At 46.9% G+C, this 11185-nt stretch overlaps 1 protein-coding gene across 4 annotated transcripts in view; it reads left to right on the top strand.

Annotated features, from left to right (window-relative positions):
• The first annotated feature begins 285 nt into the window (after window positions 1-285).
• The window catches only part of PIEZO2 (piezo type mechanosensitive ion channel component 2), a 320203-nt gene continuing 309303 nt past the window's right edge, over window positions 286-11185 (top strand). Inside the window, exon 1 of one of the 4 annotated variants that reach the window (XM_083826665.1) lies at window positions 286-4131. In XM_083826665.1, the coding sequence (XP_083682791.1) occupies window positions 3969-4131 (163 nt within the window). In that variant the 5' untranslated portion in view covers window positions 286-3968. Of the gene's footprint in view, window positions 4132-6670; window positions 7231-11185 lie in introns of those variants that run through there. The other 3 variants (XM_083826663.1, XM_083826662.1, XM_083826664.1) reach the window with 3 other exon arrangements.

Here is an 11185-nt window from a genome sequence, read left to right as displayed (position 1 = left end):
GCCCTGCAATTTGGATGCAGATATATTTATTTTTATGGTGCCTCTGCCATCGGATCAGCTAAAAAACATCCTCTGCACTCCAGTCATGCATTGCGTAAGTTTTATGTTCCTTTTCCAGTGGCATTCTTTCTCTTATGAATGAATGCAATGTTTTTCTAAGACATGCTTACCCTCTTGCGCTATGAAAAAGATGTATTACAAGCTGTGACATTACAGGTTATCTCACATCAGCTGAGGGGCTTGCCCTTTGCCAGCTATGACTCCTTGGCTGGGAGCTTGTGGTCCATGCCAGTCATCCAGGCCACCAAGGCTGGGAGCAGTGGCTGTCTGTCCAGCTGGTGGTGCGATGGGGTTTTTGAGAGCTCAGCTCGAAGCTATCTCAGTGGTAACTCGTTGGAGTTGCTGAATTTTCACCACTACACTGTCTGACCTCAGAAACAGTCAATTAGCAGTGACTTTTTTTTTTTTTTCCTGTGGCTGTCAGGCAGCGTGCATGACTTTCACCTTTCACCTCAAAGTAGACTAAATTTCTAACGTTATTATCTAATTATAGCACTGGTCATTGGAATGGAAAATTATTGTTACTTGTTTTTCCGTTGTTGGTTGCTCTGGGGACAGATACCCCTATCCAAATACGTTAGCTTAAAAAATTATTTTTAAAAGCACGCTGCTCTACAGAGCAACCCTGCCAGGTACTTCTCTCTTTTGCCTGGAGCTATTCATCCGCTGGCTTCTTCTGCTACTTCTTGACTCCCTCTTTCCTACCCGAGACAAGGATAAAGCACACAAAACCATTCTCTTCTTTTCTCCTCGCTTTGCCCCCTTTGTCCCAGCCCAATTTCTCCTGTAGTTTCTAAGGTCAGCTCCTATGGAGGTTTCTTCTGCAAGGATGGAAAATGAGAAAGGGGGAGAAAGGAAGGAAGGACTGTGTGTCCACACTGTGCAAGGAATCGTGTTAATAGGAAATATTGCAAACAAAATTGGTGGATGAACGGTCTTTTCTAGGCCTTGCAGTCATAGGGTATCAAAGCATATACTCCCATGCTGGATGTTGCAATCTTTGAGCTGCTGTCTCCATTACCAGAATTGTCTCTGATGCTTTTGCTTCCCTCTAAAGTGCCTGCAGCAGCAATGACTGAGACTGAATACTGCCTGGTTCAAAAGGACTTTTTCAGTGTGTTTAAAGGGAAGAAAGAGGAGGTGCTGTCCTTCTCCAGTCCTTTCTGAGAGAGGGGTTTGCAGTAGCAGGTTCTGAAGAAAGGCAGGGGGGCACAAGGTGGAAGGGACGAAGGGATGCCAAAGCCAGACCCTCTGGCATTGTTGACCCTCGGCACCTTGTTGAAAGGGAATGGTCCTTGCCTACCAGCCCCAAGCAAGCGAGGAAGAGCGTTTGGGGGACATGGCTGCCCACTGTCTGGCTGTCAGGGATGATGCATTTCAATCACAGTCAGCCTAAACTGGCCTTGAACTGAGGACCTGGAGGAGTTAGTGGTTTCCTTGATTGCGTAGGCTCAGCTGGAGGAAGGAGTTCTGGCTGAAACGCAGGTGTGTGCAGCGATGTCTGCTCTTTCACTTGGGTCATAAATCTATTATTTTACTGTTATACTGCCCCGCAGAGAATTCTGGTTTTGGTTCAGTGTGCTTTGGGATCTGCTCAGCCTCATTTCTTGTTGCTCTGAGCTGATGCAGCCAGCAAAAGTGTAAACTGTGATGGTGCTCCTGTGATGTGAGGGGCTGGCTCTCCCTGGCTACCAAACCGAATATAACTCACATCACCACGACAGCAGAGCAAAGTTTACAGCCATTACTGAAGGAGTCCAGAGCGATGTTTTATGTTTTTATTCCAGCTAGCTCAGATCTACTGCATAGCTGTGTGTTTACAGCAATCTGCGTAGGACTGTCTTGGAACCACTTCATTGCATCCCACAGTTATCGCTTTACAATTAGCTAGAGTCAAGCCAATACTCTCACAGAATATAACCAAGAGTAACTGTATTTCATGTCATGGTTCCAGTCTTGTTTAAAAATTTTCTTAAAACTGCACTTGAAATAAAAATGCATTTAACAAATATCCTAAATGGTTAACTCCTATTCAGTGACGAATAGGATGTTTATTGCTTGTGGTTTCTTCAGATTGAAAATGAATCTCAACAAGTTATGATCTTATACTAGACAGTTTTAATTATGTGACATGTCTGGTTGTTATTTCAGAGTCTTGCTCGTGTTTGGATTCTTAACACGCAGGGAAAAAAAATCATAGTTTGTTGTTTATGAAACGATTCTTTCAGAATGTGGACAATCTTTTTCAAAATTCTTTCCATTTCAAATGTAATTACACTCAGGCAGGTAACCATGCACATTGAATTAGAATTCTTTTTTCTACGTTTCTTTTTACACCACCGAGGAATGGTGCTTAAAATTCCTTGGCATCATGTGCCTCTGAAAACTTAAAATACTAGTAATCTAATGAGAAATTATCAACACCGCTAGCAATCCTCCATTGCAGGGACTATTCTGTACTTATTCCACCAAAAAAAAAATAAAAATCTTGCAAGCAGACACAACCGTAGCTTGACTGCTGTAACTTATTTGACATGAAATGAGCAGACATAATTCCTGTACAGTTGCTAAAATTTGCTCCTGATCTGAGTAGGTTCACAGCTATGAAATGTCATAACCGCCTAAGAAGATCCCCCTCTCCTTTCTCCTCCTTCATCCTCCCTCATTAATGGAAGTCCAAGAGCTCTCTGTGGTATTGATCCAGTTGTGCAATGCACGCGGGGAGCTCGGGGATGTGTTTCCAGCAGTTCAGCCAGCAGCCCTGTCCTGTTAGTCCTCTGTACCAACCACCAGATAAAAAAGATAACACCATTTTTCTAATGACTCATTAGGAATGCCACTCCTAATGATTCATTTCTGATATACGTGGAAGCGTTCAGTCACCAGGAACAGCTTTAATTTCTTACTGCAGCTACGGTTAATGGCACCTCGAGGTACCATTTGGGTATATTCTGCTGGGTTTGGTGTCCTACAAAATGTGACTAAACCAGGACTGCTTCAGTGTGCGACAGGTCTCTCCTACTGTGTTTTACGTTACTCTGAGGTAATGCTAATAATGTTTGTCTGCTTCCTAACCGGTCAGGTTGTATAACCTGACCAGAACAAGACCAGCAGTCAACATCAGCATTTTAAATACAAAGGTTTCTATCAGCAGATTTTTACTGCATGAGACAAAATTTCTAGACAGACACTGTTCCACGAAGAGGGAAGCTTAACAAAAGACAGCAGGGAAAAAGGCCCAGACCTTTAGCGATGCATCTGACTGTAGAGAGCTTTCTGCAGACCCTGTGGCCAGTCAACTGAAGTGAGTGGTGAAATTGTGGGATAATGAACGGAAGATAAATTAAGCACGGGGGAAATTTGGGGCTCCTAGGGAACTTGTGTGTTCTGCTGGGGCAGGTGAATATTTCTGAGGATGCCTACTCAGCATACACTGGAGTGGAATGAATTTCCTTATTGTGAGGCAAGACAAGCTCATCACTTAAGATAAAATAGTTAAATAATTATGACCTACGGCTGGTGCAGGGGAGTTAAACTGACTTCGAATGCAAAATAGGTTTGAACTGTGTTTTTTTTTCTTTTTTGTCTTTTTTTTCTTTTTCTTTTTTGTCTTTTTAACTTTTCTTGAACCAGAACTGAACTTGCTGAACTTGCTTGTTATCCTGAAGTTTAGCTGACTTCACACTGGAAGTGAACAAATAACAGCTTCATTCAGAGCTGACTGTGAACTAAGCCAAAAAATCTACTCGCGTGGCTCCTGGTGTGCCACTGCAGGCTGCTGCCCTGGCTGCTCCCAGGACTGAGCATGAGAAGGGCTTCCAGAGCAGGTAAGAGGAGCACCATGTTTCCCTGTAGTCTCGGACAGCAAGGAGCAAGAGGCAAAACACACCAGTTAGTCGTGGCTGTAAATGTTAAAGCCATTTCCTTCCCTGCAGGTCCCCAAAGCAGGACTCTCATATTGTGAGAATAACAAATACAAACCAGCTTTGTACCGCCGTGGCTGCTCTAAAAAGGCTTCAGTGACTTTTCCTGCCTTGATGGGCCTTAATGCCTTACCTCTTCTTTGTAGAGGTAAGTCAAAGAAATAAGATAGTTGAGGTGATTAGAGGATGTTTCTGAGCAGGACTGTTTAAGACAGCCAGTCAGCTCAACACAGTGAATTTCAATGAGCAATAGTGATTGATTACGTTCTGCCTAATAGGATCAGTGGACACAACATACACTGGACTTCTTTTTTTCCCCCAACATCCCTCTTGGCCTCTGAACTATGTTAACTGCAACTCATTTTGCATATTGGATGAAGCAGAGATAATATTTTCCCCAAATTCCCCCGGGTTATTGCTACAAGAAAGGTGATGAGGTAAGGTGGAACAAAGCTCTCTGTGGCTGAAGTTTGCTCTTTTATAAATGTAAGTTTTTCTTCCCTGTCATCAGCAAGGCCTCCTCAACCTCCTTGCTGCTGAAATGTTTTCATCCGAGGTGGGTGTTACACACCTGGTGGTGAGGGTCTGAGGTCCTGGTAGCTGCAAGTAAGGGAAAAAAGTGCTGCTCGGTGGTGAGATCACTGCTAGCACGTGTGCTGTGCGCTGGATGGCTCTCAGAGCCTGGCAATTTCCTCTGCTTTGCAGAGGGCAAAAAAACCCTGTGTGGCCCACGATGTGCTTTCACTAAGTGGTGTGTCCTCAGGGAAGGAGAAGAAGCTCTCCTGCTTTGCCTTGGAATTGCTTTCCATGTCACTTGCAAAACAGTTAGCAGCTAAATAAACTCCAGGCTATCCTCTAGACATGGTTCTCTACTGGGAGTCACTTTATATACATTTCATTCAACAGATACTTTTCCCTTTACTTCAGTTTCTCATTCTGTTTTGCATATTTTAGTCGGAATCCTATGCTTTATTGTTCCCACGCTGGTGAATAGTGCTCCTCCAATTCTCGGGATAACACATTTACTGATCCTGCCCACAGCTGGACGACAGAAGGTGTACACGCTCGTCGGCAAGGCCGTGATGTATTTTTTGTACTTCTTTCCACCACAGAGGTAGGGTTGGAGGATGGATGTCCTGTCGGTCTACCAGAACGATGTGTGTGCAAACATTTAACTCCCGGCAGCTGTTGGGAAGAAATGTTGTAATTTACACAAAAGGCGATTTAGCCAAAAGGTGGCACTGCGGCTGCATAGATTTTGCTGCAGATCAGCAGTCTCGCAGAAGTCAATGAGCCATTCAATACGTGTATTGTAACTCCACTTTTCATACCTTGTCAACGGTAAGTATCAAAAACTGGCTAATTGTTTCCCAAACATTAGAATAATAGCCGTGTTTCAGGAGCAACCAATTTGGTAACCATATTGTAAAAATAATGAATACTTTATCCTTGCTTTAGGGAATCTGGACAACCGAATAAAAAAACAACCAAACAAAAAGCCAATCGATACCTGAAAATGTGCTGCCAAAGTGGACAGAATATTTGAGCTCTGCGTGTGTCCTACACACAGACTGTTTGTCCTGACTGCTTGCTTTGTGGCCTCTAGGGCAAGGAGAGAGACGTTCCTCAGCAGCTTGTTCTCGGGACAGATCCCATGCTCTTAAAAGCAGTTCTGGGGCTGGCTGTACCACGGGCTGGTGAGATGCTTCGTTAGCAGGCTAAGCACTGCGCAAGCCTCGTGTTCTGCCACCTACAGACTGGGCCACTCAGCAGGCTCACAAAGGCCACTGCGTGCCAAAACGCATGCCAGCAGATTGGGAACCCAATGCCCAGGCTTAGTTTGTGGTGGAGATAGTGGGGTGAGCCGCAGAGGGATGGGATGTGGGAAGGGAGTGAGCCATGGCCTCGGGCTACATCCCTTCACTGGTGTCCTGCTGTTGGGGGCTTCAGCAGGGTCTCTGCTGAAGGTGGAGTGGTCAGTGACCATACAACTCTTAAAAATAATTATATATATATATATAAAGAAAAATAAACAAACAAAAAGCACATGAAAAGATTCTTAAGTCAAAAAGCCAGGACTCCAAGAGCACATTTAAGGCTTCTCAGGCTTGAAGTAAGCCTGGCTGACATCCTTCACCAGGGAGAAGCACCGGGAATTTAACTTAAGCACCACAGGGGCACGGCTCCTGCTTTCCCCTGCTCCAGATCTTGTGTGAGGGTGAAGTTCCCTGCAGCGCTGCTCCCGCAACAAGGGGCTTCTGTCTGCACTTGACTCGTGTAAGTGGGAGGAATTGCGAGATACTGCCCAAGACTAAGTGGCCTTTTCATCTGCATTAATAATACCATTAACAGCTCTCTCCTTTGTAGCATCACTGTGCAACCCAAACTGTTAGGGTTATTTGGCACGCAAGCGGGGACACGCCAGCTGAGCCTCAAACTGCCCCTTTAAACCCACAGCGCTCTCACACCATCTCCGGGGAAGAAGCTTTCCAGAAAAGTCAGATGCGTTCCAGATCTAGGGTTTTTGTGCGTGTGGTTTTTTTTTTTTTTTTTTTTTCTCCTTCCAGGCGACAATTTGCTTTGCGCACCCAAACGCGCTGCCGCAACCTGGGGCGGGAAGCGGGCGACTTACAGAAAACCACTCCAGAAAAAAAAAAAAAAGGAATTAAAAAAAAAAAAGTGCAAAACCAGAAGAAATTTGAAGCAAGGACAGACGCACAGGACGAGGAAAAACCAAGCCCCGGGCGCGGGCAAAACGGCCACCTGGGCGGGGGCGGGGGGCGGCAGCGCCTTGCCCGCCCCCCTGGCGGCCCGGCTCGGCTCGGCCCGGCCCGGCCCGGCCCCGTCGGGGCGGAGCCCGGGGCCGTTTCATTGAGCGGCTCGGGGCGCGCCGTCGGGGCGGCGGGCGAGGAGGGGGCCGCGCTGCTGCTGCCGCCGCCGCCGCCGCCGCGGAGCCCCGAGGGGGCGGGCGTGTGTGTGTGTGCGTGTGTGTGTGCGTGTGCCCCGGGCCGCACGGGGATGCGGCGGGCGGCGTGAGGCGAGGAGGGGACGGACGGGCGATGCTCCGCCGCCGCGGCGGCTCCGCGCACGGGGGGACCTAGGAGCGGCGGCGGCGCGCAGCGAGGGACGGCTCGACGGCCGGCCGAGACCCCCCCCACCCCCCCACCACCCCGCCCCGGCGCGATGGCCACCGAGGTGCTGTGCGGGCTCACCTTCAGGCTGCTCCTGCCCGTGTGCCTGGCTGCCGGTACGTCCCTCTGTCCGTCCGTCCGTCCGTCTGTCCCTCCGGCCCCGGGACGTGCTCTGTGGGATGCTCCGCTTTCCTCCCCGGCTGCTGCTGCTGCTGCTGCCGAATTGCCTGATATTCCCAACAAACTTTCCTTCCCCTCCTTCCTTATCCCTTACACCGCCGTTGTTATTCCCTGCGCCGGTGGCCGTGGTTTTTGCTGCCGGGACTGGAGAGCCGGGGCCGGGGGGCTCCCGGCGGCCGCCCCGCTCCCGTTCGCTGCTGCTTTGTGAAATTCCGATTCCCAAATTCCCAAATTCGCGGAGCTTTGCGGGGGGGAGGTGGGTGCTCTGTTTTTTTTTTTATTTATTTTTTTTAAGATTGAAATTTCAGTTTGTTAAAGCGCGTTACTTAGCAGGCAGCCGGCCAAAGCAGGGATTATTTTTGGACGTAGAGCCGCGGTGCCCAGCCGGGGGTGGATATGCTAATATTATTAATCCGTGCCCTCCGCGTAATTTGAAAATGCAACTTGGAATAAAGCACCTCTTGCTCGCTCGGTCAGCAGGACGATGAGCTTCACCTCCACAGCCGCGCGTGCTGCTCGGGCTGCTGTTGGCTGGGGTGGCCACGGGGCAGGAGGGGACAAGCGGGGGCCGGGAGGACCCCCCCGGGCCCCACACTTGGCCCTGGGGAAGCCCCGTGGCGGCCTGACTGTGGCCTCCCTGTCCCAGCATCTCCCTCCCCGGGGGGTGCCCCCCACTGCCCCTCCCCAGGGTGCCCTCAGCATCCTCCCCAAAGGAGACTGCTGGCTGCTGCCGTAGGGGTGCAGGCCGTGGGTAGGATGGGACGGAGGGTGCGATGGAGGCAGCTGTGCAGCCCACCACCAGCTCCTGCACCCCCCTTTCTGAATCCCCGGGCCCCTGTGCAGGTGGCTGGCTCAGCTCTTGGCAGGGTCGTGGTTCCCCAGGCCCCTCGGAGTGGGACCCCGCCAGCTTCGTGGCCATCCATCCCTGCATCGGTGGGGCACGAGCGGGCGTCAGCGTGGCCAGTGTGTGGTGGGAGCCGGGCGGTGGATGGGGCAGGCGGCAGGCTGCCCTCAATGCCAAGTGTGTTGGCACCGGGCGGTCCCCCCATGCCAGGGCAGGACGGAGGGCACCCCTGTGTTTGAAACCTGTCAGGCCTTGTCCGTGTATTCCTTAATCTCATGAAAGATACGTGGTTTGTGGGTGAGGATGAATTGGCTGGAAAGCCATGTGAGGAGAAGGAAAGATTCTAGAAGTTAAATTGTGTCGAGGTGGGTTTTGTTGATGTCTCTTATACTATAATATCTATCTGTGGTATCACAGTAATAGAGGGGTTGTTCTGTCAGGTGCTTGCTTATGTGGTGGTTCTTGCCAGACTCTTCCTGTATCACCAGAAGTTCAGATAAAATTGTTTTGCTGTCCTGATTCCTGGTGCTCGGTAATGCAGAGGTGCTTTCGCATTGCAGTAATACCTCCACGGATGAGGGCTGATGTCAAAAATTGTTTATGCTCTTAAGTCATCTTCATGTGAAGATTAATCGAAATGTAAACCCTGAAGGAGGGACTTCCTGGCTTGAATATGAACAGAAACCCTTCTGCAGAGGTTTTGGACCTGGTGATCTTGTTCAGTATTCTGTACCTTAATGTGCTATGTCTATAGGTGCTGCTCCTTTTCCCATTGCAAACCTTAGCAGAGTGCTCTCTGGGGTGAAACCTAGTTCAGCTTCTTCACTGCTCCAGTTCTGTGTCAGCACCTGAGCAATCCCTGAGCCAACGCTCTCCTCCTTTCCAAAGCTTCAAGGAAGTGCTTCGTGGGCTTCTGGAAAAAGGCTCTTTAGAGTTCATATATCAGAATGATGGTTATTTGTATGACTTAAGGTGAGGTTACATCCGGAGCTGAAAAGCTGCCACAAGGACTCGCTGCGCAGAGTGATGCCTTGTGTCTCCTGCCCCTGTCTGGGCAGTAGATGTGTGTAGCTGTGCCAAAAAGTGGAAACGTGTAGCTTTGCGTTTTGTTCAGAACCTGTGTGTGTGTGATTTAAAATGATGGCTTGCTGTAGTTTCTTATCGTGGTAGAACTTGCTTTTGGGTTTCTAACTAGCTTGGAGAGCCCTGATGAGGTGTGTGGAGGGGAATAGCAGCTGGGGCAAACTCATTAAAAATAACACATCTGCAAAACTGAAATATGAGTCTTTAAAAATGTTTAATACTTTTAATTCCTTGATACCTTAGCATTTAATTTTATTTATTTTTAAAATAAAGTATTCAATATTTGCTGCTACAAAATACTTTCCAAGCATGGATTAATATCACGTAATTGAGAAAACACAATTCATTGTCAGAATGTTTTAAGATCAGATCTGTAGTGCTGAAGTATCATCTTGTGCAGGGTAGACTAGATGTGTTCATTTAAAGCACAAGAATCATGTGTTGAGCAGCTAGTGAAGACAGGAAATTTAAAATGTGAAAAATGAACGACTTTGGAGATTGAAAAGTTGCCTGTAGCCGTACAACCTCAAAATTGATCCACCATCATGTAATTTTCATGACAAAATCTTATGTTCAGTCTGATGTGGACCTAGAGCTTAAAGGACAACTCACAGGATCGTGAAACTTCCTTGCAAATGAAGTACTGTGCTCTGCAATAAGACAGGGATTTGGATCTGTTGTTGTTTTTTCAGTAAGATTAGTGCATTGTGATATTTTCCTGTGTCGTAGTAGTACAATGCTGAAAAAACAAATAATAACCTGGGAGGAAAAGGGGGGAGAAGAGCTTTTGGTGCAAGTGGTGGGCTTTTTTTTTTTTTTTTTTTTTTTAAACCTTAAAAGTTGGCATCACCTTGTTCTTTTTTGTTACTCATATGAACTTCAAATGTGCAAAACGTGATTTGTCTGTCTCTGAAGTAAAATATCAGAACAATCTTTTGCTAATTGCTTTCCTTGGTTTATAAAGACTTGAACACAAAGTTGTGGTTTACATCACTTGAAAACAATTTTCAATTATTCTGCTTCCAATTGTTTTACTTTGCACACAATTCATTAGTTTTGTTTTAAGGAAAATATTATTATTTTCAAATGGGATGCCTGAAGTAAAGAACGCTCAGAGAGAACAGCTTTCTCTAGGTTTTGACTGATGCTGCTGGATTGCATGTTAACAGCAAATCAGCTTTGGTAAGCTAGCTGCCTGGCCCAAGCGCTTCCCAGAAGTTGCACTATTTTTCTGAGCTTTTGAATTTTGACCAAGATGAGGTAAGAACTGTAGGATCTTTGAGAATGGTGTATTTTTGTTGTTGTTGGTGGTGGTGGTGCTTTTTATCTGTTTGTTTGTTTTAGGGGTTGAGTACAGGCATTAGTGTTTGGTAAGTGACAGCAGGTAAGAAGAAACTGCTTCAAAGAGTTCTTGTAGGAGACAGAGTTCAGCTATTAATTGGAAGTTTTCACTTGTTTCTTCAAGCCAAATCTTTGAACTCCTGGTAGATAGTGGGAATTGCTTTTATTCTCCTTTCAATGAGTGTGATTCATCAGAGAGATATTGAATGAATCAGAATGATCATCTACTCAGGCCATAAACGAGTGTTAAGTTGAACATTTTAAAAGCATATACAATATTTTTTCAAAAGCAGTCAATTGTTGGATGTGCGTCATGAGCATGGCAAGGTAGACCGAGGTGCTTTTTCTGTCTTGGAAGGTAAAAATAGGTTCCAGAGTGCTCAGAGTTCTTTGGCTTCTGTCGCCAAATTAACGAGTATTAATGAGAGCTTTGGAGGGGAAATACCTGTACTGATTCATTATCAGGTATGCAAATACTATTCAAGTGATGTATTTAAAGAGTATATCAGAATGTAGTACCTCTGTGTGTGCTTTGATGCTTTGAGTTGTTACTCTGCACTTTTTCTATAGACAGAATAATTCAGACAACTCCACAATATTGAAGCAAGTCCACGGAGGCAGTG

Source organism: Anser anser, assembly GCF_964211835.1.
Source record: "Anser anser genome assembly, chromosome: 2".
Lineage (NCBI taxonomy): Eukaryota > Metazoa > Chordata > Aves > Anseriformes > Anatidae > Anser > Anser anser.
This window is presented reverse-complemented; position numbering and strand designations above follow the sequence as displayed.